We start from the raw sequence: 27,872 nt of genomic DNA on the forward strand, positions 1-27,872 counted from the left end.
GTATACAGATTTTAATTACAATCTGCAAGAAAATATAGGCTTGCAACAATCAACAAATTCGGAATAGCTGAATTTGCGAGATTGGATCCGTCACAACAAATAGGTTAGATAAATTGGAAAATTTTAACCGGAGACGGTCGATCTAGACTTAACAACCATCCAGATCTTTCCAGTATAAGAGATATAAAAATGACGTCTTAATGGGAAACGTAAAGGAGGTTTGTAATAAATAGACGTACTCGTAGTCATCGAGAATGTCGAATGGATTTTTCTTTATACTAGCTTCACCAGTGAGGCTCACTGACACGTGTGGTAACCTTTATGTTACAACATTCTAATATTTTAGATGCTAGAAAGAAAGCAATCTCAAACAAAAAATAGATAAAACAAAAAGCAATAGCCTTCAGGCGCGTTGAAACTAAAGTCTTCAATCGTCAATTGAATTTTCATAAACACGTGGAGGATTTATGCTGTTATTCAAAAATAATGAAACATATGTTACATAATACGTAAAATTCACGCATGGACGACCCTCTACCCGTTGCATGTTGATTGCTATTATTTATGATTATAAAAAAGGTGTGAATGAACGTCATACAAAAGCAATACGCGTCAGATTGACCGCATTATATTTTCTCATCGGTGGAAAATTTTCACTTACCATCTCGTATAGTGTGGTGGTTTTTTAAGTACGCGGTCTCGTTTTCGTAGCAACAGGTGTCCCACACGCCCCAATCGGCTCGGTATCGTGCGACTATCGCCAACTAATGAAACGTCTCACTATAACATACCTATAATAAACAGTTCTAGCGGTAGAATCGGCTCCGATACGTCGCGATTCTGTAATGGAGTCTGTTCTGATTGATCAGAATTTCTTTGCTGCGTAGTTGGGTGCGGCGTAGCTCTCATCCAGGCCCGTTGCCCAGGGCCGTCGTAGCAGGGCGCATGCGCCAGACTGCATTTCAGTGCACTCGCAGGCCACCGAGACGGTGCATTGCGGCGCATCTGTCGTGCTTTCCACATTGCGTTACCTCTCCTCTCGTTGACGATTCCAGCGTTTTCCATCTCAATCTACGCAGTGCCGTAATTAAAGTACCCGTAGCTAATTTTCACTTTGATTCTGTTTTTGTAAAAAGCTCTTCAATTCTGCACGTAGACGCAATTATGTAACCGTACGCTTGCAAAATAACAGTATCACGACTTGGCCGTTCACACGTTTTCTCAATATCCATAATATAAACACAATCGAGCGTGTGATCTAATTCAATTCTGCATATCCGAGGAATATCACAGTAGATGGACGCGCACGTGTCACACTCGCTGCATTTTCAAACTGACGAACATGTGGTTGTGACGTGTCTGTTTTATTATACATATACTATTTCCCGTTTGGTGTAGATAAGATTTGGAGAGTGTGGAGGCGCAGAAGCGTGGGCAGCGATAAGGTCCTGGTCTCTCTGTTCCTGAGGGCAGGCATGTCAGTGCGCGGTCGGTGATCGTGGTCAATCTTCGTGCGGTGATCGGTCCAGTCGGACGTCTAGTGTCAGTGGCTGTTCAGTGCAGTGGTGGTTCAGTGTTCAGTGCTGGTCTGTGGTGATGTTGGTGGATTGAAGAAGGCCGCTGGTGAGCGGCATGGTCCGTGTGGACATGGTGGCGGGTCAGCCTGCCGCCCCTGCCCCAGCACCTGCTACCCACGACATGTACTGCTCGCCGTACGGTGACTACTACGCCGACCAATACTACATGTCTCCACAGGAGATGTCTCCTCAGCATCCGCAGATGTGTACCCTGCATGGAGACTACGGTATTGCTTCATATTTAAGTTTCTACTTACTAACATGTCTATGCCGTTTTGCCAATAATAGCACACTGAGAACTCTTTAACATGTATGTACATACATATACTGTAGGGTGGAGCGGCAACAATTACACAAGTATGTAGTTCCTCAGAAACTAACACTTTGAAAAGTAAGTATTCACTACATAGATACTAAATCATATATTGAAAATCATGTTATTCGGGTGAGTTCAACACTTCGACGAACATTAGGGCGAAAACACACAGCACGGAACGTGGGACAGTGGCATAGCTAGAAGTTTTGGCCCCCCCCTACCATTTATTTTTTAAATATGAAATAAAATAGTTTTAACTACATATTTGCACATAATAAATATTCACACAATACAAAGAGTACATGAGAAAATAAATTATAAGCTTACCGATTTTAAGTTTTTTGAGTTCTATTTTTGATAGTTGTTTATGTTCAATGGTCAGTAATGGGAGATTATTTAGTCTTGATTGTCCGATAGAGTTTTTTTTTGTAGTCTTTAATCATTTTTTACTTACTGAAAGACCTTTCAACGCTCGCCACTGTTATTGGTAAAGTGAAATATAGCATAAACACAACATAAACTTATGAAAATTCACTTTCTAAGCAACTGTTCAAAAAAATTAAATTGTTTATGTTCTGTTTTAACTTTCAATATTTTAGATTAATAATATTTATTTTCTCATATTGAGTGTTTGAGAATTTGGGCCTCTTGTCAAGCTGGGCCCTCATGTTTTGCATGACACTGCTATTAAGTAGCTACGCCACTAAACGTGGAAAGTGGAACGTCGACAAGTTCTCCTACATTTCTTCAAATATGGGATACGCCGTTATCGATCACTATCAAGCAAGGATATAAGGATATAGTTTTACTGAAAACGCTCCAGGGGTCATTTTGGAACGGGGCGTACGGGGCGGGGCGTTCCATGAACATGTGCAAAGCACGGCCCATTTTTTTCGCACGCTTAAAACTATCTGAAAAAACAATGTGCCACGTTCATCGCTGTGTATTTTCGCCCTTATCCTCAACATAATCCATGAAATTCGTTGAATTTCCGAGTGCATCGGAAACGGGAAATTACGTGTTGTAGAAACTTGCTTGGAATTTGTACCTCATACTGTTCCAATTCAAACCAAACCATTCTATAGTTTCAGATCTTCCGTTCGGAAATTCCAAAATAAGCTCAAAGATTATGCTGAAGAAAATGATTGACGTCTGGTGGAGCTCACATGAGTGACGTTATTTTCAAAATACGTTTGTCTTTGTGGCATTCTAACATTGTTTGCTTTAATTTAGTAGTTAAGTGTTTATATTAAAGTTACTAATCATCAAATTTTTTCCGCTCCACCTTAATATGTATCCGTAGAATTCGCAGATGTGTACCCTGCATGGGAGATTATGTACATTAGATTACGATACTACTACCATTCTCAGATATTTTGTATTAACAACTACCTGCATTTATATAATAATGTATGATGTTCTTATATAATATGAAACTAATACCTTGTCGAATTTTAATTTTTGTATGGTTCAATACTTGGAATATCTTAAGTGAGACTCGGTTTTCCAACTTTTTCGGTGTATTTCGTCATCGAGTTTGTATATATGTACATATGTATGTATGTTACAGTGAGAGTGTATACCACGAATCAGTATACACTGGCTAGTAAGTGTATGCATCATCAAAATCTCCCAGAAGAATTGATTTTTAAACGTTTTTTTTTTTTAAATATTTTTGATTTTTAAATACTTTTTATTATTACGAAATTATATTCACAATACATCTTAATAATATCTATTTTAATAGCTACTGGTCTACCGGTCATTTTCTATTTTACAATTTTAAATTAATTTTGTTAGTAATTATAGTATTATATTATTCTAATGTTAATGTACAGCATAATAGGAGAAGGAGCTCAAAAACCTATTTAAAATTATTTTAAAAGTTTGTTAATAGCTTAAAAATCCATGAATGATCATACATATGTCTCGCAAATTAAAGATATTACATACGCGTATACAAAAAAAAAATTCTGCAAACAATATACAAACTCCTATTTAAGCTGACGAAAAGTTAAGAAAACGAGTCTCGAGATACTGTAAGTTGGTAGAACGGAGCGCACCGCTTTGTAAAACATAGTTAGGTAGGTAAAAAAGGTCCACTCTTAAATCCTGATACCAATAAGGGTGACAACTAAACAACTAAACTACACATGATTATATTTGTAAATGCGAACCCATCGTGGAAACTACGGAACTGCTTTAAATCGCAAAAATCTCGGTTACTATAATACTAACAACTACGCTATGTTCACACATATATACACGATTCCCGTATAATACTCTCATGTGCTTCTAATACCTAGTCGAATTTAATTTCTAAACTTCGAGTACGTTTCCGTATTGTTCGCATATGTGTATCCTGCATAGAAACTACGAAACTACTTCAACTCAAGCTAGTACGTACATACCTAGTACTTACTAACAACTCTAACACATCCCATATGCAATTTCGCTTGATACAATTTATTCGAGTTTAATGCATACATTATATTTATGATAAAGTTACAATTACTAGTACTAACTTACTCGCAATTGTAGCGAAATATCATGCCATACATGTAACTAAGGTTGAGGTAATACAAATCTACAATTTTCTTATGTATAAATCTGGCCACGTCAGTAGCCAGATTTTGTATTCTGTTTGGTGAATATACAATTAAAAACGGAACAATATATGTTATAGACTTAACTAACAATTACACTAGTAATACCCCTTTTCTATGTAACTATGTATGTACCTACATACATACAGTATTCATATGTATGTAGATATTTTATTATTGATATGTACTAACTTACTAATATTTACTGCAGCGAATTATGTACTTACTTCGTTTTACCAAATATATTCATCTATGTATTCATGTAAATATGTATTTATGATTTTTTATGACCACCAAATTTCATTAATGACCATTTACTACAAAACTCCCTAACTACTTTTCCATTTCTATATCTAAAGCTGAAAACCATTTATAGCCGAAGCAGACTTAACCTATCTGTACCATTTACAGATGCGCATCTTCCATAAACACTACGATGCTATAATACCCGTAAAATAAATAAATGTAACTGTAACGTTTATTTACTAACACCAATTGCGGCGAACTCTCCGACTTCGTTTAATATTACAGCCACTAAATTCGTGCGTCAGTGTGTGAAAATCCTCAAGTATTCACTATGGTATGCACTCAGCCAGACACTAAGTGGAATAGCACTAACTTGTAAAACTCAACCCACTCAAATACATATGGACATCCATACATACGTATGTATGTATGTCCATACATATGTCCCATAGACATAATTTTATTTAGTGCTAACATAATTTATCGCTGCTCTATTAAACAACTGACTGCGTGTAGACCTGGACTAGATAGCTACAATAACTAGCGAAAGCATTGAAATCAGTACCACATCCACGTTTTTGTTGATTTTGTCGATTTTATGTCCATATAATCAAAATTCGAAAAGACGTACGCAAAATTTAACAGATATTTACTGCCCGAATTTCCCGCTTGCTTTAACGCTATAAACAGTCAATTTTCTTTTTATATATTACTAGTGTTCTTATCCGGCTTCGCTCAGATCATTTTATTAAATTTATTTGAATAGTTTTATTATATTTAAATTTATTTGAATAGTTTTATTTTATTTAAATTTATTTGAATAGTTTTATTTTATTTAAATTTATTTGAATATTCATTTTTTTATTATTAAATTGAACGTCACGGATTCTACGAACCAAACAAACAAACATACATACATACAAAGTCTCTTTCGAAATTACATATGTATTAGAAGATCATATATATAGAATTTTCTTAATATGATTAATATCAAGAGTATTATAACTTGCCATTTATTGATATTCTTCATTATTTAGATTTAATTTTATTTGTGTCTCACAGCATTCGATGAATTTTACTTTGAAATTGAAGATATTGGAGGGTGGACCTGTAGAGAAGTTTTCTAGTTCGATGTGAAAGATGTAGCAGTAGTGTTAGAGTTAGTTTATTACAAAGTCTCTACAAAATCTTGAAAATTACAAGAGCGGAGACTAATTAATCTTTACTAACTTTAACTCACGGAATTCGAATATGACAATGATTTTAGTTAGTTTACTCTCTTTAGTCTTTATCACACGAGCGTTCAAACAAATCTGCAATTTTTTCAGTTTTAAATTTAAAAAAGGCTTTTGCAGTATTGAACTCAAAATCTAGTATTGCTATGGCAAGAGTGAGTATTGGAATCAATAAGCAGGTGAGCAGGGCGTGCTTAGATCTCATAATATAATTTAAAATCTTTTATCGCTGGAATCAGTACGTTTATATATAAATAAAAAGAATATTGAGATAAAAAACTAGCCCTTGTAGTATAAAAGTGGCCCAATAACGTAGTATAAAAGTGGCCCAATTAATGCACGATACAAAAATGTTTATATATGTATATTTTTGACCATTACAATTCACTAGATAATTAATTATAAGTATTTTAAAGCAATACAAATACTCACTTTTGATACAGAAATTCTAGATTAGTTTAACCACTTCATCGACATAAGCGCACCGGTGCGCGCGCCTTCTTATTTAAGGCTATGAGTTGAAATTAATTTTGGTTTCTTCACAGTGACATCTAAAAATATCCTGTGATACTAATGAAATTGAAAAAAGTCAATATTTTCGTTTGTTTGTGATATTTTATTATTAATTTTTTTTTTTTTTTTTTTTTTCATACCAGGAAGGCATTACAGGTAAACCCCAATGCGCCTTCCTGGCCAAATTACAAACAATACAGCATTTTTTTATTATATAAGTCGCTAAATTACGAGACACTGACTTAAACGCGACAATTAACGAGACATCTATGAATTGTACATACATTTTTTATTGTAATATTTACATTAATCATACTCTAATAGTGGTGACATAGTGGGTAGGAAGGATTTTTAGCCAATTTTTAATCGGGAATCGTTTCAACAATGAAATCAGAGAAAATTGGCAAACTCTGATAGGAAACGATCAACCAGGAGTCACAAATCCTGGTCTGACCAGCAGCATTACAGATATACTCAGAAAAATTCTTTTCAATCGAGGTCAGCTCAAGGGATCGAACTCGGCGCCTCTCAGTGTTAAGCAGAAGCTTAACGACCGAGCCACGCTGCTGGCTATATTCAAGAGGTAGTGACAAGGGCTGGCACTTAACACATATAATAAAATAATCGAATCTGTTTCTACAAACGCGTGGCGATTAAGTGATTAAGACAACAAAAGCCAAAAGTCTGCGAAAATTGCGTATTTTTTGAACGCTCATATCTCATATACGAGAATAAAACCAGAAAAAAATCAATTAAATTAATGTGCGCGCGCAGAATACGGGAGGAAAAGCCTGTTCCACTTGTTCCTGTTGTATCCTGCTCGCGCAAATTAAGTGAGTATGTATCCTTTACCATGCACCATTTTTTTTGATCTTTCGATTTTCGATCTTTGCCTTCCGATATTTGCGTTTTCCGGCATTTCACATTCCGGCTCGTCACGGAGACCGCATTTACATATGTAATTTTTATAAACCTATTTCAATCTGTCCAATACAGAATTGCTCTACCAGCTACATTATTCAAACTTTTATTTTCCTAGAATCTATCTACATATGTAGATGCACTGTGCGCAGTTTGTACCATCGGAACTGTCAAATACATATGTACAGCTGTAGCGGAACAGTGACGTCACTAGCGCATGCATCTAACATTATTATGAATTCATAACTTTTACGAATTGCACGTACATAGTGCTACTTTGGTACTAATATCAGACCGTCGGATTTGATTCAAATATGGTAGAACCTTCTCGACTGTTCTTTTCATATTATATTCTGTATAAGCCCCTTACGCTATTTTCTGAATTTTTTATCGGTTTAATAAAAGGAAAAAGTATTTGCATCGCATCGATTGTATGTAAAATCAATAGTTAAAAACTATATTTGGCATATGTCGGCAAATGAGTAAACGAGTGATTCATTTTCCCGTCAGAACGTTTATCAATATTTGGCTGGGTTTTTTCCTGTATTGATTGCGGTGTATTTTAAATATTGTTCATAATTTTGATTATGTTAACTTTGTTTATTTTTTTTAATCAAATTTGTGGTTTAGATTAAGGATCCATTAATGCATGTTTATTTTTCGCCGAGCGTTTCAAAAACATATAAAATGTATCTTCACGTTTCAAAAACGTATGCGTCATTTATCAGTTTCAAAACTGATATGCACCTGTAAATTGAAACCGCTGGAATGTTAATTGCTTAGTTTGCCGATATTTTAATGACGAATTTAAATATCTATGTGATTCGATTGTGCTGTTTTGTTTATACCATATGAATTTTCTGTCGACACTATTAATTATAAATAACATGTGAATTATTTACAATATATCTAGAACTTTCGACCAAATGAGTCTAACTGCTGTTATGAATTGCTTCTAATGATTGACGATTCTTATTTTCTGTTGACTATTTACCAGCTTCTTTGCCGTTTATTAAGTAATTGACGCCTTCCTTTCGGTCTTTACTATAATAGACAACAAACACTACTACGAGCCCTACTTTTTCGATTGGAGAGTTAATCTTGGATGAATATGCATGCATTTTTAATATTTCAATAATATAAATACATACATATGTGCAGTAAAATCTCGATTTAACCGAGCTATTTCTGTCTGATTGAACCAACTAATCATTTCCTCAATTTCTCGGTTAGAATTTTGAATAAAGCCTCGTGAAAACTGATTTAGGGGGCCAAATTACCTTTGTGTCCTGCTCGTACTCACGCGAAAACACACTGAGTGGTAAGCGACGTCACGTGTCCTTCGCTTCCCGCTGTGACCTTAAGCAGTGGGTGTTCCCCAAATCGAATCCGGGTGTAGTTGCACGTGCAGAATGCATATGTTTGGGAGGTCGCACCTGTATGCATATCCATATGCATATATGTTTCTACATTTCTCCAAATATGGGATTAACCGTTATTGATCACTGTCAAGCAAGGATAAAATATCACCGAAAACACTCCAGGGGGTTATATAGACTTTGTATTGCAAATAAATCATCTCCCAAATCACCTCTTTGCCGAGCAAAGCTTGGCTATTGTACTACTATTGTTGCCCATTGTAATCAAATCAAATTAAAAACATTAATAAAATTTTCAGCTGCTAAAAGAATATTCATTTTAATTCCTTTCCTTCATATACATATATGTACGTACGTATTTCATAATCAATGACGGTATTAGTTCGTTTGAATACACCTTTTACTTTTTATTTTTTTCGTTGATGTATTATATTTTTGCTACATTTTCCTCATATTATCGTTCCCGAGAATTGAAACTGGAGATAACCTCGCGATCACGACAACACTTGATTACTCGAATCGTAGATATACAGCTAACTTGTCCAACATTGTTAGCAAGTTCCAGAACGGCTTTTCTTCGATTATTCTGAAATATATTTCGCGTTGAAGCACCGCGTCCGGTTCAGCCTTGGGCTCGGAATGTTAACACGTTAAAAGGTATTAAATGCCACCTGAAATGCGATCGTTACGGATGTGCTCATAGACGCTCTTGACGACGAGTTTGCTTTTCTCAAGCGGTCGCTTCTCGGAATTGTTTACGGCAAATGTCTATCAGTGGGCACGGTTTTCCCCGCTAACCCAGGAGTCATAACTAAAGCCCGGACCCTGAGGGGGCTGTCTATTGTTCAAATGTTGTAAATGCATTGTTAAAGGTTTGCCGAACCTTTTTTACAAAGGATTACAACAATTGAACAATAAACGGCACGCTTCCGGTCCTACCTCTAGCCATAACATCTGCGAGATCGGTTGTCATGAGAGCGATTATCAACTTGTAAAATGTAAAAATATATTTTGAGAAATACGTATTGTGTAGTGTTTTAGATCATACAGATAGATACACCGGGTCTACCTCACGGGCCCGAATGTGAAACGCCCGAAAACGCAAATATCGGAAGGCAAATATTAAAAGTGGAAAGATAAAAAAGGGTGCATGGTAAACGGTACATACTCACTTAATTTGCGCGAACAGGAACAAGAGGAACAGGCTTTTCCTCCCGTATTCTGCGCGCGCACATTAATATGGGAGGAAAAGCCTGTTCCTCTTGTTCCTGTTGTATCCTGCTCGCGCAAATTAAGTGAGTATGTACCGTTTACCATGCACCCTTTTTTTATCTTTCGACTTAAGATCTTTCGATTTTCGATCTTTGCCTTCTGATATTTGCGTTTTCGGGCGTTTCACATTCGGGCCCGTCACGGAGACCGAGATACACCATACCAGTGTCATAGCAACGGCCATATTTCAAAATGGGAGCCAGTAAAACTGCGGCTGTGAGATAATTGTATGTAGGTACATATCACATATGTGTACATAAGTGATATGTACCTATGTACATATATAATAGACGCAACATTTATTATATACATATCATTGAAGTTAGGTACTAAAATAGTTTATTTTTGATAGCATCGTTCGGGGACCATATCAAAAACGGTAAAACCCCACTTCGTCTAATTTGTTTTTTTTTTCCAATTCGTTATTTTGCACCATATTAATGTTATCTATTGTTCATATAAATACATATAAATCACAAACACGTTTGTACTATATTTAATCATGTTCAAGCATAAAAAATAAAATAAAAATTTTTTTAGACTAAAACTAAGAAAACAAAACAATATTTTTGATTTGATTTTTACTGTTCATAAATTATGTTCACAATAAATCCCAAGTTTATTATATTGAACTACTATTTTTCCCGTTGATATTTCAATGGGTGGTTTTGGAAAAGGAATTGATACATGTATTTAAATAAAGTTATATGTAGTAATAAAGTATTTAAATAAAGTTATATATTATATAATAATAATAACAAACAACAAAAAATGACGTCGTAATCGTAACTGTTATCGAAGTCATCTTCGGAATCGTAATCGGAATCATAATCGATATAATAATTCTAAATTTTGGTTTTTTGAATTCTCTATACTAGCACTCGCCACATACCCATATATTATACATACACACACATTCTTCCGTTTTTATATGAGCTATTATATTTGAAAGTGGAGGAAGTCTAATTTTCAGTTCCAAAAACACTATTTCTGTTTGACTTCATTAACAAATTGTTGCCACTTCTTTTAATTCGATACATCCAGAATCTCGGAACAGCAAAATAAACGCATTACAAGCGACCAGAGTTTTTAAATATTGTTAAACGTAAAATATTATATTTAATGTTTTGCGAGATATTTCTCGAAATGAAGAAGAGTGGAAAAGTGGAGTATATTACCTATATTATAGCTATTGATCCAGTGATTTGTATCTATTTTACACTTTTTACCTTGCTGTTAATATTTATAATATTCGTTACTTTAATGTTGATATTTAATAGAAAAAAAGTTCAAAAATCAATTTATATTTTGTACGATTTGAGGGTGGGTGGCCAGATTTGGGAAATGAAAATACGTGATATTTTTGTAAGGACAACATACATACATATGTATGTATTTGAGAAATCACATATTTCAATGAACTCTCTCCTTTTTATTTTTTTAGTCATTGCTTTGTTTTCTTTAATTACATTTTGTATATTTCTTTGTTTTTTGAGATAAAATTTACGTCATATCGCGCTTTAATTAAATTTATCGATTCTTCTTTGTATTTCGTAACTTAAATTATGGAAAAGTATTATTTTTCAATTTTTAATATTTTCATATCTAGGTAAAGCACTTATTAAACTGTGCATCATCTATAAATAACATTCACTTAAAAGGATTTTTGGATAATTCCATAAAATATTGACGATAATCAGAAAAACTGAACGTCTGGCCACCCTATGAATGATTTATATTAACTGATACTCGTATTTATTTTATAAATTTTCTCTTTTATATTAAATATTATTTCTTTCAAATAATGTAAATTGAAGCTTTTGTGATGATGAGAGTAGCATTTTTTCCATAAAGTGCTACGTGTGTTTTTTGGTACCTTGCGTATATTTTCGCATTGCTGATTTACGTTTTAGCATCTTGGTAATAATATCGTACCTATGTATAAATATGTATGTTCGTGGTTCAAAATTAGATTTGCCAGGGGGCAAACTACCCTCCCTGTCATCCAGGGTGAGGATGTTGCCATGGGTCTATATTTAAACCCACAGCGTCTAGACATCGATGTTAGTTGCATTAAAATGTACATAAGCACCACCCTCGCCCTCTCTCGTATGACGCAAACCGTAGCTTGAATTACATTATTTTTGCTAGCAATTTGTCGCCAGAGTGATCTTGTAACATATTTTTATAGCTTAAAATTGAAATCGACCAGTATATATCAAAAGCTATTTTCTAATATACTTATCAGGTGTCGCATAAATCTTTTAACTGTCAAAACCTTTGAAATGTCATAACGCTAAGTATGTAGTTAAAATGTGAAATCCTATTGAAACCGCATTATAACTTTGCTATAATTCCCGTTTTCGCTAATATTAAAAATATTGCAACCCAGGGTAAGCATACATATGTATGTTTAGAAAAAATTAGTTCGTTTGTCAAATTGTTCTTTTGTGTATATGTCACAGTGAAATTATATTTAAAGTGAAAATATATTTTCACTGACGTTTCAGTGAAATCTTAACCAGTTACATTTTCAGGGTTGCTTTTATTCATTTAGGATTAGATTGTTAGGGTTGGTATTATTTAAGGGTTAGGACAGGTTAGGTTAAGTAAGGGTTGGCCCTATTCATTTAAGATTGGGTTGTTAGGATTAAATTTATAGAGTTAAATGTTGTAAATTCATTGTTTGATACATTTTCACTGCTCGAATTGGTGAAAATATATTTTCACTTGAAATATGCTTTCACTGTAACATATACATATATATGTTCTATATCTAGCCAGATTGGTGCATGTATGAACAAGCTAGTATGTTCATGAACGAACGAAATTTACACTTGAAGTGTATGATATTATATATAGTGGTGCTTCCAGACTGTCAGCTGTCAGAACTAGTGGTAGTTTCCAATATTAGACTCGTTAAACAGACTCAGACCATCAGCTAATTATGTTCTTTTGGCACTCAATGTCAGAGAGATGTAATATGAATAGAGGGGCCCTTACGAATAAATAATTGTTGTCAATTTTACGCGGTACGTCTCTATAAATACGCTACATCGCACGGAATACAATCGGATCAATTTACTTATAAAAATGTATCCCACATTGTTTATTGTGTGTTTTTGAATGTGTTGTGCAATTTTTACCGATGCTTGCCCATCTTGCGAGTAATATAAACAAACAGAGAAGTTTTTATCGGACATATGTACATACGTCGAGCACCAAGCGTCAAATACGACTGATGCTAAAATTATTTAGATCTGTCCGTGGACAAAATGTCACTTGACAACAAAAGAACACATAAAGCCACTTCTATTAATATTACATTTCTCTGCTCAATGTACGTCAATATTAAACTTTTTGCACTCTGCGTAGGTGTATTAACGTTATATCACACGTCATTTGACCAGAGCATATCGATGGCTTGGTGCACAGAAATTGTATGTTCATTTTTGATCAACCTGAATTATTCCAGCATTTACAGGCTTATAATTCGATAAAAATTCAAAAATGGGCATACAATATCTGTGCACCAAGCCATCGATATGGTTGGTACCTACTCATTAAATATTGTATATGCGTTCGTTTGGCCATAGTTATGTAATTCAGTGGCGTGCGATACAAGAATGTACGAGCAGGATACAAGAGGAACAGGCTGTTCCTCTTGTATCCCGTTCGAGCACATTAAGTAAGGCTGTACGACAAAAAGAGAGAGAATTTCAGCGCACGCCACTGTTATGTATGTTGATTTGCAGCAACCTGTGTAATAATAGCTTTGAGAGTAGGCCTTATGTGCTTTAATTGTCAATGATATGTATTTGAATGAATTTTGATATTGTATTTATATGATATAGAAAATAAGATTTTTTTTCTTATTGAGCCAGCAGCATGGCTCGGTGGTTGGGCTTTTGCCTAGCACCGAGAGTCGCCGGGTTCGATCCCGTGAGTTGACCTTGATTGAAAATAATTTATTCTGAGTATATCATCAGTAATGCTGCTGGTCAGACTTGGATATTTGTGACTAGAAATCGATCGTTTCCTATCAGAGTTTGCCGATTTTTCTGATTTCATTGTTAAAACGGTTCCTCCATTTAATTGTCTAAAAACAACCCTACCTATGTATTATGTCACCACTATTTGAGTATGATTTATGTACAATAAAATGTATGTACAAGTTAAAATTCATAGATTCATAGTTTTTCAGTGTCGTAATACAGCGACTTGTGTAATAAAAATGCTGCATTGTTTGTAATTGGCCATGAAGGTGCATTGTGGTTTACCTAATAGGCCTTCCTGGTATATATGTATGTAAAATATTGTAAGCTTTAAAACGAGATGCGTATTTGCGATGTATTTCTATTCAAGATGTGAAAATATTCTGTGTCAAATCTTCACATCTCGAAAAGTGCCTGTAATTCACATCCGAATGTTTCCCTACTTTAGTTTTAATACCTAAATACCTGATTGCGGCTTGCCTTATCCTCTATTTAGCCTATTTTCCTTAGTTGACAGGTCTCTCGTTGCGAGCATAAATTAGCGACTTCCCTTGTGCCGCTGCTCCTGAAGTTTCCTTTTTGTTCCGACAAGATACACTGTTGAGGCCCACACCATGGTGTAGTATAACTTCGAATCGTCGTTAAACTCATCTCGGCACAATAGATTTTCCTGACAGTGACGCGACCTAAATTTAGGGTGGAGCTTTATATTCAGAAACCGCAAACATATCCTCGTTATGTACACATAAGAAATAGCCAATGTATTGAATGCATTGTTTGAATATGAAACTGACGTGAATTTTTTTTGTTATATTTCAGGACCGGTGACCGTGCCCATGGTGTCGACGAATTCGTCATCTCCATTGGTGCCGGTACAGGTGCCACCAGGTCATGTCCTGCAGCAAATTGTCGACGAGAATGGTACCCTACGGCACGTGATCCTGTCGCAGCAACCACCCCATATGCCGCCTCACATGCCGCCCCCACACCAACAACAGCACCATGGACCACCTCCACAGCACTATGTGAGTATTTCTTCGTGTAATAGTGGATAGTATTTTTTTTCATTTGCGTTCCCTTTAAAATTGGGTCGAGGGCTATACGTTTCTATTTTATGGTATTACACACTAGAATCGTCTCCCAATGGGAGTCCTAGCCTTTTTTTTTTTAATTAATTTGTTTCTCTCATCTCCGTCAGGTTACCCCATAAGTATTGTACCTGTAGTAGTCCGGAGAAAATCCTCTCAGGTAGTCTTTCCTTAGGTATTCTCAACACTCAATTGAGGTTGTATCAATATGTTTTCTATAGAAATGTTTCATTTGCCAATATTATGATTATGATTATGACACTACCGATTCTATATAAATATGTGTGGTTTGTTGATAAGATTTCATGGGTACTGTTATATTATTTTATATGACTATCGATAGATGGCGAACATTACCGCTGTTTATTTTTATAATTTATACAAATTGATATTGTATAAATTATAGTAAAAATTTTTATTTGTTCTATATTTTAACGAATGGTTTTCCTAGTTTTGAAATGCTACAGTGAGCGACAAAAATAGGTACGCAGTAGCAAAATTTCATTTTATTCGTATATATCGCAATATTTTTGATTTAAAAGTTTCTGAAATCATGACTAGGATGATTAAGATAATAAAACAAGACAAATTATTAATTATATTGATGTATTTATTGAGATATTGGAATTATTTACGAAATGGACAAAGTTGGGAAAAAAGTATTGGCAGTTCTTCGAGCGTTTTTAATTTAATTTAAAGCGGTTTTCACGGTATAAATTTTTTAAATGTTTCCTTTTAATAATATATACATAAAACAATAATATATAAATAAAATAAAGCTTAATATTTAGTAATTCCCCCTTTGTTTTTGATTACTGCCTCAATTCTTCTGGGCATAGAATAAAACAATTTTTTTATAACATCTGGGAAAATATCCTTTTCCCATGTCTCCGTTATTATGTTTTCCAGCTCCTGAAGCGTTTTTGGATTGCGGGCTCTTACTTTCCTCTTCAAAATCGCCCATAAATTTTCGATAATGTTCAGGTCTGGACTGTTCCCGGGCCAGGTAAGGGATTTAATTCCCAAACTTTCATTATAATTGGTTATCTAAAACAAGTCGATGATATTTACCACATAAAAAAACAAATTAAAGATAGAAAAACGGTTAGATAACTTACAGAACGAGCTCGATGACAAGGTAAAGAGTCGTCCTGAAATATTGGTTCAGCGACGAATTCTGTGAGTGCTTAGATGGTGGGTAAAACACGTTCCCTTATCGTGTTTTTGTATTGGATGGCATTCATGGACCCTCGGACGAACTCTAGCACCCCAATTCCATATCCTGTATTGCACCCCCGTATCATGACATACGGGGAATGCTTCGCGGTCGCGAAACACAACTTGCGTGAAAACATTCTCCACTTCTACGGCGAACTGTGGTCTTCCCATCTGATCCAATAAGATTCCAATTAGATTCATCTGAGAACACCACCCTGTACCAGTCCTCTGATATCCAATTCTTCTTGTCCTTGGCCCATTTCAACTGCTTTTTCTTCATTGAAACCGCCAAAAGTGGCTTTTTCGCGAATTTGATCGCTCTAAACCCTAATTTATTCAGCTTCCTTTGGATCATACGGGTATGTACTGCTGTGGATGTTGAAGTGTAAACCTCATCCCTGATTTTAGAAGCAGTAATAAATTGATCTTGAAGAGCAGCACGTTTTATGACACGATTTTCACGTTCCATCAATTTTGACTTCCTTCCAGATCCTGGAGCCCTTGTTAATAATCCTGCATCACTGTATTTTTTGATGAATTTTCTCACAGAACCTTCACTGAACCCCACCCGACGAGCAATCTCTCGATACGCGATTCGCTCTTTCGTAAGAGCCAAAATTACCGCTTTTTCATCGGTCGACATTTGGCGTGCGGACGACATTTTTCTGATGCGATGTTATTGCAACCAAAGTTAACGCGAAACTAAATAGGGAATTGACCATCAGCTTTGTAAATCTTTGTACCAACGGTACATAGAGTTGTGTAAAAAAAAAAAAAGGTTGGGGTCTCATTGTTTACGGCAGGTAGAGAGGTTTGTTTAGCGCTGTTTGTCCGAAATCTATGTGCGTACCTATTTTTGTCGCTCACTGTATATGTAGGTGTTTGAATTTCAATATATGTACATTATAAGAAAATTAATTATAGTTATGTTCATTCATAAATACACACTTAAAACCTGTTTCTTGAATGAAAAAAAATACAGGTTTTGGACGTACATTGTACTGTTATTTTTCGGGATTCTAGACTTTTGTGGGGAAATATAACTAATAGTTATTTGTTTTGTTAATGAATCTATTATTTTTTTATTCACTTTATCAATTTATTCATATTATAGATTAAATTCATAGCTTATAATATATTGTGATTAATAATTTCAAACATAGATACACACGTATATTGATATGTTATCTAAAAGTGAATGAAGTTAAGATGATTAAAAAAAAAACTATAAATAGGACCATAATAATAGGCTTGATTTATAATAATTTTTCAGTTAAATGTTAAAACTAAAGATAATACCATTAGCATCATTTTGAACAGTGCCGGTTTTAGGGGGGGCTGGTCGGGCGGCGCCCGAGGGCGCCGAGTATGCTGGGGAGCCACTCCATGCACTGAAATCGCTTTAAAATTTAAAATTAGGGCGCCAAAGACCCTAAAAAATTTTAGATTTGAGTGCCAAAGGCGAAACTTAAATTGATTATTTGAATTTGAAACTTATCTCCGGTCTACAATATCACAAAATAATTTGTCACAATTTTCTAGGGGCGCTTAGAAAAAATTGCCCGAGGGCGCCATAGGGTGTAAGGCCGGCACTGATTTTGAACTCTGCAATCTAAGTGACTAGCTATATATGTAGTTTAAATAAATTACTATGGCCTATCCCTCATTTATTAATAAAATAAAATACTGAACAACATAAGCATTGGAAAAGTTCATATTTTAATATGACATGCGAGTGTCACATTAAATTGCATATAATTTGCCACATGATAAGATACAATGACACTTTCGTTATAATCGATGACTGTATAAACACGTGCTTTAATAAATACCACAATGTGCAGCTGTATTGATTGACAGTTTTGTACAGCAAGCTGAACAAATTGGATTGTTTTGGTTATATTTTTATGACACTCTTTCATTTGAAAATATTGATTTACCTGTATGTTTTCAATTTGATATGTAGGTTGATTTTTATTTCAATTCGAATGTGTTTTGAAGTTGGTATTTTCATTTGATAACCTTTTCTGGTTTATTTATAAAGATATGTACATATGTGTAGGGCATTTCTTTTTACATATCAGCAAGTTATTTTTTTCAAAATTGTTTAAATTGTATACATATTACATATACATATGTTAAAGAACTCATTTTATGTAATTTAAACCATAAATAATTCGACTTTTATCAACTCAAAATTTTTTTTTAATAGAAAATATATATATTAATTCTTAATTCTTGTATGTATGTATTGTTCTTCATTGTTTAAATTGGATAAGATAATTATAACTAATTGAATTCTAGTTATTTAATAAAACAAAATAAATTCTTATTTTTTGATACCAGTTATTGGGAATTGGGTACCCCCTTAAAATAAGTAGGGCTTACAATATTGAAATTTTAATAAATTTACATTACATAATAGTCTGAGCATACGAATACAATTTATATTACAGGTTTTTAATTCCAAATTGACGCTTTTTCATTTTAAATTGACTCTTTTTCATTTCAAAAGGGTCAATTTGGAATGAAAAACCTGTATTAATTAATTGCATAAATTAGGTCTGGTTAGGTTAGGTTAGGTTGAGTGTATTTATACATAATTTTAAAACATTTATGAAATTAATAGTTGAAATTGTAGCATAAATATGCACAATTTCAATTAATTTAGTCAACATTATATGGTATATATGTACATATATATATGAAGCTTAAAACACAAATAATAGACTGATGCTTTTAGTATACATATAATATGTAGAAGGTAGTAAAGAAAGAAAAGAAAACTTCTTGTTTATGGACTGGGGCTATGGTATCACAGTCGTGTAGTCGTGACTTTTTCACAGGATATATTAAAAATCGAGCACCTCGAAAACCCACCGAGTGGTATGGGACGTCACATCCTTGGCTTCCCGCTGTGACCGTAAACAGTGGGTGTTCCCCAAACCGAATTCGGGTGTAGTTGCATGTGCAGAATGCATATTTTTGGGAGGTCTGGGTGTATGCATATCCATATGCAACCGACAAGTTTCTCCTACATTTCACTCCAGGGGGTGATTTTTGGAACTGTGTACCATGTACATGGGCTAGGGTGCTGCGTCTTTTTCCCATGTTTAAATGTATTAAAAAAACACATACCACTCGTTTGCGTTTTGCGGACACAATGGTACGCGGCACGTGTTTTTTTTATGTAGTTTTGCACATGTAAAAAAATAACTAGTACGCCCGATCTATGCTGTGGTGACCTAGGCCAAAACTCACGCCCTGGAGTGTTTTCGGTAATATTGTATTGTATAGACTTGTATTGACATAGATTTGACCGGTCTCCCTCACGGGCCCGAAAGTAAAACGCCCGAAAACCCAAATATCGGAAGGTAAAGATCGAAAATCAAAAGATCTTAAGTCGAAAGATAAAAAAGGGTGCATGGTAAACAGTACATACTCACTTAATTTGCGCGAGCAGGATACAACAGGAACAAGAGGAACAGACTTTTCCTCCCGTATTCTGCGCGCGCACATTAAACAAGGCCGTATGACAAAAAGAGAGATAATTTCACCGCATGCCACTCATATATGTATATTATATATATATGTACATAGTACCGTTTACCATGAAACCTTTTTTTTGGTCTTTCGACTTATCTTTCGATTTTCGATCTTTGCCTTCCGATATTTGCGTTTTCAGGCGTTTCACTTTCGGGCCCGTGAGGTAGACCCATAACTTTTTGCTCTCTAGAGAGCAAAAAAAAGGTTAACAATAGAAATTGACAATTATTGTGAACCATTTAGCGCACTGAGGCGCTGAACTCTGTATATGAGAACAAAATTTGATGGTTTAAAATGGTCAAAGTCGCGTTTTTAAACGACTCTACAGACTTGTTATATACGAATAAATTTCTTTTACTGGCAATTTATTCAAGCCATAAAAAAAGACAGACTCAAAACCTTGAACATTCAAGTTGAAAGCTGTAATACTGCATAATTGATATTCAACAATGTAACAGTGTCATATTACGTCATGTAATCGCGCGATAGGGTGGCGGGAATCCCTTATCAACAAGCGAGCACTATTGTGACATTTCGACGTACACAAACGTATCCTCGTAAACCTTGAAAACTTGAATCTAGGACCCAGCAATAAATGCACCAATACGAGGCACAAAACTGAAATGAAAATTGTAAAATTTTCCGGAAAAGCGTGCCACGTACTCATGGAAAAGTGTTATGATGTGTGGCGCATGTGTCGCGTGTGCCTCGTTGGCGATGTGCCGTCAGTGCCGTGTTGGCTTCCGTCACGGTCAGATGTCGGAACGGAAACGGAACGTTGCCAGTGATCCGCGCACCCCTGCACAACCCCAGCCACCCCTAAACCTCGCAGCAATACCCCTCTCTGTACTCTTGCACGAAATCGTAAGAACCCCATTCATTCACTGTATACTATCGATTATTTTACAATTGTACAATTTGACGTTTACCCAAACGGCACACGCCCCCTTCCCCTAAATAAGGGAGAATTTCTTAAAAAACAAATATTTTCTTAAAATTTTCCGTGTTATATCCAACTGTTTTGATCGTTATGTTTATTGTTGTTGTGATTTTGTTTTTCAGGGTCCTGCTAATGGTGGTAATGGTCAGCAGCAGTTCTACGGTCCGCCTGGTTATCCTCCCCATTTTCATCAGCACGGACCTCCAATGCCACCTCCTCCGCCGCATCCGCCCCATCATGCTATGCATTCTCCTCCGCAGTCTTACCATAAGGATGAGAGAGCCCATCGGCAGTATGTTAAATTAAAGAAGAAGATGGAGCAAAGACACAGAAACGACGGCTTAGGTAATTTGATTTGATTTTAATATCCGATTTGTATCGACATATTTTGCTAAATTTTCTGGTCTATATTGTATGTATTTATAGCAGTACTGATTAACACGCTTATCTGTGGTTGTTATTTTTTTTGTTATATCTTTCTGCTTGATGTAAATAATGTATGTATCTTGTGAGTGCATTCCGATCTGATTGTAGTGTTGTATTGCAGGTTCAAATTCAGGTCATAGTACTCCTGCACCTTCACCTAGGAAGGAATTTTCTAATGGGGTGCAAACAAGAGGACCCGGATCGACTGTCGGAGGAACTTCGTCCGAAGGAGAAGGTAGTTCGTCGGCTGCAACATCGGTTCAGGGTGATGAAGAAGATTCTCAACCTTTATTGGATTTCCTATCTTCATTACAAACCCCACAGGTGTTTATTTCGCATTAGTTTCCGGCTATAAAACAAGTAATAATAATTTTAATAATAAATTTTATGTATTTTACAGGTTTCTGATGTAACTTTTTGTAGTGCATTAGTCCAGTGGAATGCTCCAATATTGCCCGAAGGTGTCACTTTACCATCATACAGCGGTAATATAACGTATGAGCTTTTACTTGGAGAAAAAGGAAGATATAAGGCAATATATAGTGGTTCAGCTCTTTCATGCAGGTATATTGTAGACGAGTATTATTTAAAATATATAAACTTGACACAGTTTAATTTAAATGTTAATGTATTCTATTTGTGTGTAATATTGTATTTAATTTTTAGAGTTCAAGATTTACGACCAGGTACTGAATATACAGTGTGTTTGCAAGCCCATGCTGAGGAGTATACTGGCGCTGCATCAGAAACCGCAATTGTTCGTACAGAAGCTTGTGAACCTTCAGCTCCAACAGCTTTACGAGCTACGGGTAGGGCTCGTACCACTCTCCAGTTACGTTGGAATGCACCTAATGATAATGGATCTCATATTCTACATTATATTCTTCAATATGATGAAGGAAAAGGAGGTGATTTTGTTGATCTATGCAAGCCTCGAAATAAACAACATAATTTACAAAAACTAGAGGTTGCAACATGTTATCGTTTTCGACTGGCCGCCGTCAATGGAGTAGGACGGGGGTCTTGGAGTGAAGAAGTAGCATTTTCTACATGTGGAACGCCACCATCTCCACCATCGCCACCATCTTTAGTTCATGCAACATCTTCGTCATTAGCCCTCTGTTGGGTAAATAGACCAGGTGATGATGATTTTTCATTACAAATGGAAGATGAACACAACAGGCATGGATTTTTAGTGGTTTATGCAGGGCGCGAAACCGAAAATATATGCAAAGGTTTAGTTAGGTGTTCTAATTACAAATTTCGTTTATTAGCAAATAATGAAACGGGCCCATCAAGATGGTCTGATGAAGTTACTTTTAGAACCCTACCTGAAAAGCCCAGAGCACCTTATAAGCCATTTGTGAAAGGAAAAATTCATTCCAATTCATTTAGAGTAAGATGGGACCCACCAGGAGATACGGGTGGTGCTGAGATTCAAAGTTATACCCTTGAAATTAATTCTGGTGATGGATTTCATAGAGTATATGATGGGGCAGAACAAGAAACCACTTGTGATAGACTACAGCCTGGTTGTACATATCAAGTACGTTCATTATGCACCACCGTTGGGGGAATTAGCGATTGGTCTGACATCCAGACTATTACTACAGAACCTGTAGTACCTGGACCTTGTTTACCTCCGGCATTACTATCTGATCCTCGTCCTTATTCTATAGCTATCACATGGCAAAAGCCCGATTATGATGGTGGTTCTCCAGTTTTAGAATACAATGTAGAAATATGTGAAGAAGAAAATAGTAGACTTGTATATAAAGGAAAAGAAACTGAGTGCACCGTCCAAGAGCTTTTACCTGGAAGACGATATTTTTTCAAAGTTAAAGCTTTTAACAGGGTAGGCGGAGGACAATGGTCGGAGACACTGGATGTTACCAGTGGTGCTGCTCCCCCAGAAACTCCGAATTTGCCACGAGCTGTTGCCAAATCACCATATAATGTATTTGTCCAATGGGATGAACCAGTATGTAATGGAGGGCCAATTATAGATTATCTATTAGAAATGGCATCTATTAATAAAGATGATGCATTTTCTCCTGTTTTTCAAGGATTACAATTGTCTTATGATATAAAAAATTTAATACCTTTTTCATCATACTTTTTCAAAGTTTGTGCAATCAATAAATCAGGACACAGTAAATGGTCAGAGATTAGTGAGATATCTACACCCGGTGCACCTCCTGGATGTCCTCCACTATTAACCGCTGAAGCAACAGCCACCGATGCTTTATTGTCGTGGCAAGAGCCTCCCTGTAATGGTTATCCCATTCAACATTATCGCATTGATATCGGCGAGAAAACGATTGTAACAAATGAACCAATTATGGAGTACCTTTTAGAGAATTTAATACCAGAGACTATATATAAAGTGAGAATACAAGCGGTAAATGAAATAGGAATTGGAAACTATTCACCGACTTTAAAAGTAGAAACGCTGCCTCCTCCACCACCGCCACCGCTAATTACATGTATTCAACAGGGCCACAACTTTTTAAAATTGAAGTGGGGTGAAGGAAAAAATACAGATTTTACTCAGTATATTGTTGAAATGCAAAATCCAAGACGAAAAGAATATCAACAAGTTTATCAAGGAACCAGCTTTTCTTTCAGAGTAAAGAAATTGCAAGATTCATCAAAGTATAAGTTCCGTATTTGTGCATCTAACGATTCTGGAGGACAAGGTGATTTTTCAGAAGACCTTGAATTTGAAACCACACCTGCCCCTCCAGCTACTCTGAAAGTACCCAAGCTGTTGGAACTTTCTGAAACTTCATTTGTTGTGGAATGGGTTCCCTCTAAACTGTCTACTGATGAACAACTCACATATATCGTGCAATGTTGTCGAACCAAAGATCAGGATTACAAACAGGTATATATATCATTTTAAATGAAATTCTTCTCTAAAGTATTATAATAGTGTGTATAATATGTACGTTGGTAATGACAAAAAAAATATTTTATTTTCACAGGTATATAAAGGATCTGAAATGAGTACGAAAATGGAATCTTTAGAAAGTGGTTTAGAATACTCAGTACGTGTGTGTGCAGAACGTAAAGTTGATGGGACATTTTTACACGGTGCTTGGTCTCCAGCATTGGTGGTTTCCATTCCTGCTCAACAAGTGCTCCAAAATGTAACAGCTAGTCCAGCTCCTAAACGCACGCCCAAACGTACGGTTGCTACTTTTCCTATGTCGGAACGAAATTACATTTTGCTATTTTTGTTTGGATTTGTTATTGTTGCCTTTCTTTCTGCCCATGCTGTTCAACAGTTTATTGACTGGCGTAAATCAGTATAATGCGTTTTTCACTTTATATTTTGTATATGAAATTTGCATGGTCCACACATGAGTCCAAATAAAATTACTTTATTTATGTTAAATCTGAACACGAGAGTTGTCAATACTTTACGAGATCTAATAATATTGAACCATTTTATCAAAAAGTATGAATAAGTCAGTATGAAATGTGGCATTTATTTTTATTATTTAATTGTTATCCTAGAGTACACAACTCATTTTGATAATTTAATTATTCGTAAGATTTTTTATTGTGACCATAATTTTAAAATTAGAATTCTTGCATATATCATCATATTTGTTTGGTTTGGATAGTAAGGAAAATTGTTAAAATTGCAGTTTACTTTCACTATTGCAGTTTTGAGACCAATTTTGGAAATGTGTAGCATAAGTTTTTTGTTTAATTTGAATTTTAAAGTTGATGTATTATTAAGGCAAAACATTTTAATATCATTTTAATACATTTTAAGGTTGAATGATGATAGCTATTATTTTTTTATATTAGATTTGATTTAATCAGATTTGGACACTTGGCATAATTGCTTTTTAATGTAATTTCAATTGTATTAAAATTTTCATTGATTTATTATTTTATACATACATTATTTTTTTATCAAATTTGACATAAAAATAATTTTGTGATTTGCTTTGACTAGAATTGTATACAAAATTTTAATGGTCCTAATCGATAATATAATATACATATATATATGTATATATAAATATATGTACATATTGTGTATGTTTTACAAATTTAGTTTATTTTATTTGATTTTTAATTGTATGAATTTATCTATCAAACGTGTCGACAACTGCTTTCCAACCAATTTTTCATAATTCCAAACATTAATGTAGAAATCAAAAACATTTACTTAGGTATCTACATATTATTCTTCATTTTATATATGGATAAAGTATACAATACAATGGTGCAAGTTTAATTTCTTATTTTTGTGTTACTGTGGACCAAAGGATCAGTTTGATACCTCTTCAAATATTATTTTTGAAGCAGCATGCTTAATCGTAAATATATAAATACGAATTGATGTTTACCTAATATGTTATTTTACACATACAGGTATACATGTTTGGTGCTAACTAAATAGTTTTAAAGCAAAATTCTATATATTATCGTATAGTTAGGCCAAATAAAAATAATTAAATTTTATATCCTGGGGTATTTTGGTATGGAATAAAATATTTTGAAAATTTCATTTCATTGTTGAATTTAATTATTTTCTATCATTAAAATGAGGCATCTATTGTTTCGCATTCTTGTTATATGGACATAAAATTGGAATTATGTTGTACATCATGATTACCAGATTTATACTTAAAACCCCTTGATTTGTAAGAACAATGTGTGCAATTTATCTCATAGATAATATAAATTAGTAATTTTGCATTGGTCAATTCAAAAATATATGTATTTATTTTAATGTTTGCCACAGATTGCATTGAAATGTAAATAGAAATATAATTGTTTAAAATGAATAATATCACAGAATGACAGTAATGTCTTTCAACTCTATTATATATATATGTATTACAAATTAATTGTTTTCAACATTCCTATATATACTATACATATATGTATGTAATTAAATGTGTTGATTCTAGTTAAAGATATACAGAGTAATTCCATTGCTGTTTCGATGTACAAATACTATTTATGTTCATTTTATCTACACTGTGTAATAATTTTAATATTAACCCTTTTACCATTTATTGGCATGACTAATTAAAACGTGAATATCTATGTATGTATATTAATTCTTTCATGCTCGACAATGCACAAATTAAAATTTGTACTGCTTAACATTTTAAAAATTGATATAGATAATGACAAATATGTACAATGTTTTTAAACCCCAGAATTTAACAACATTCACTTATACATTGTATATCCACAAATTTATCATTTATGTATACATACATACATACATATGTATAATTCTACCATTATTCAATGTATGTAAATCGAATGCAATGATTTTTTTGGCTGTGAAAGGGTTAATTATCGATTTATTTTTATTGTGTTTGTTTGTCAAATAAATAAGTAATTTATGTTAAATGTTTTTAAATAAAATTATTGATTTATCAAATTCAAATTCTTAAATTTTCTAAAATATAAATACGTATGTTGATGAAAAATACTTATGAATTAAATTGTTTTTCCATTATAAAAATTTATGACATTTGTTGTGCTTCCATTTCTGTAGCTCTTTTCTAGTTATTTATGAACGATGAGAAAAACATGTGCTTTATAAATAAGTATTGTCAAAATATTTTTTCAAATATTAATATATTTGTCTATAGTTGATTAAGTAAATGTTTCTATTATTTTTTCTAATATATGTATACATTTATTCACACAATGTGTTTATAATATAATATGTGCATGCTTTGCATGTGTTACAACTACAATTGGTCTTTGAAGCCTAATTTAGGTGTTATAATCAATTGGCGTTTTTTGTTGAAAATTCTCTGGAATAATAATTTTATGGAAATTTATGTTGTGTAATATAAAATTATATATACAGAAAATTGTTTAAATGAAATAAATATTTTTAAACAATTATATAGCCAATGCAGCCTATATTTTTAATTTCACACTGCAAAATATCATTTTATCCCAAACCCCCACCATACGATCGTATTGTGTCGTGTTCCCTGTATTTGTAAATATATTTTTCATATGTGTAAAAAAGATATTCATATACATTATAATTCATACAAAAAGAAGTATGTATAATTATGTTGGTAATTATCAGTAAAGAGCGGACCCAGAGCGCGCCGTTCATTGTTCACATGTCGTAAATGCATTGTTAAAGGTTTGCCGAACCTTTTTTACAAAGCATTTACAATAACTGAACAATAGACGGCGCGCTCTGGGTCCGCGCTTTAATTATCAGAGAATAAATGTTTTATGATAACTGTAGATTTTCGGATGAATTTCTAATTTTTAATATATTATAACCAATATTTGATGGCTTTGTGGAATAATTTGTTATCTTATACTACTGTCATCGCTGTATTTTCGGTTGGAAAGCAGATTTTCTATTAAATTATTATAAATATAATGGTATAAAGATTTTGACGCATACATGTTTTTGATAATAAAGTCAATTTGCTGAATGTGCTACTTGGGTGTCTGTATACTGAATATTCTAAATTATTTGAATTTGATGTAATGAAATTAAACAAAACATGTTGAAAAATCAGTGTGATTAGAAAAAAATCGAATAACTCGGCATCGAGAAATTAAATTGTAAAT

The 27,872-nt window shown here is 34.1% G+C and overlaps 1 protein-coding gene across 2 annotated transcripts in view; it reads left to right on the top strand.

Moving 5' to 3' along the window:
• Positions 1-27,183, top strand: part of mtgo (miles to go) — a 55,877-nt gene extending 28,694 nt beyond the window's left edge. Inside the window, exons 2-8 of one of the 2 annotated variants that reach the window (XM_077429624.1) lie at positions 1,399-1,804; positions 14,880-15,085; positions 20,975-21,197; positions 21,400-21,602; positions 21,679-21,842; positions 21,945-24,165; positions 24,266-27,183. In XM_077429624.1, coding sequence (XP_077285750.1) covers positions 1,633-1,804; positions 14,880-15,085; positions 20,975-21,197; positions 21,400-21,602; positions 21,679-21,842; positions 21,945-24,165; positions 24,266-24,595 — 3,519 coding nt within the window. In that variant the 5' untranslated portion in view covers positions 1,399-1,632 and the 3' untranslated portion in view covers positions 24,596-27,183. Of the gene's footprint in view, positions 1-1,398; positions 1,805-14,879; positions 15,086-20,374; positions 20,777-20,974; positions 21,198-21,399; positions 21,603-21,678; positions 21,843-21,944; positions 24,166-24,265 lie in introns of those variants that run through there. The other variant, XM_077429625.1, reaches the window with a different exon arrangement.
• The last annotated feature ends 689 nt before the right edge of the window (positions 27,184-27,872 follow it).

Source organism: Arctopsyche grandis, chromosome 4 (assembly GCF_051622035.1).
Source record: "Arctopsyche grandis isolate Sample6627 chromosome 4, ASM5162203v2, whole genome shotgun sequence".
NCBI lineage: Eukaryota > Metazoa > Arthropoda > Insecta > Trichoptera > Hydropsychidae > Arctopsyche > Arctopsyche grandis.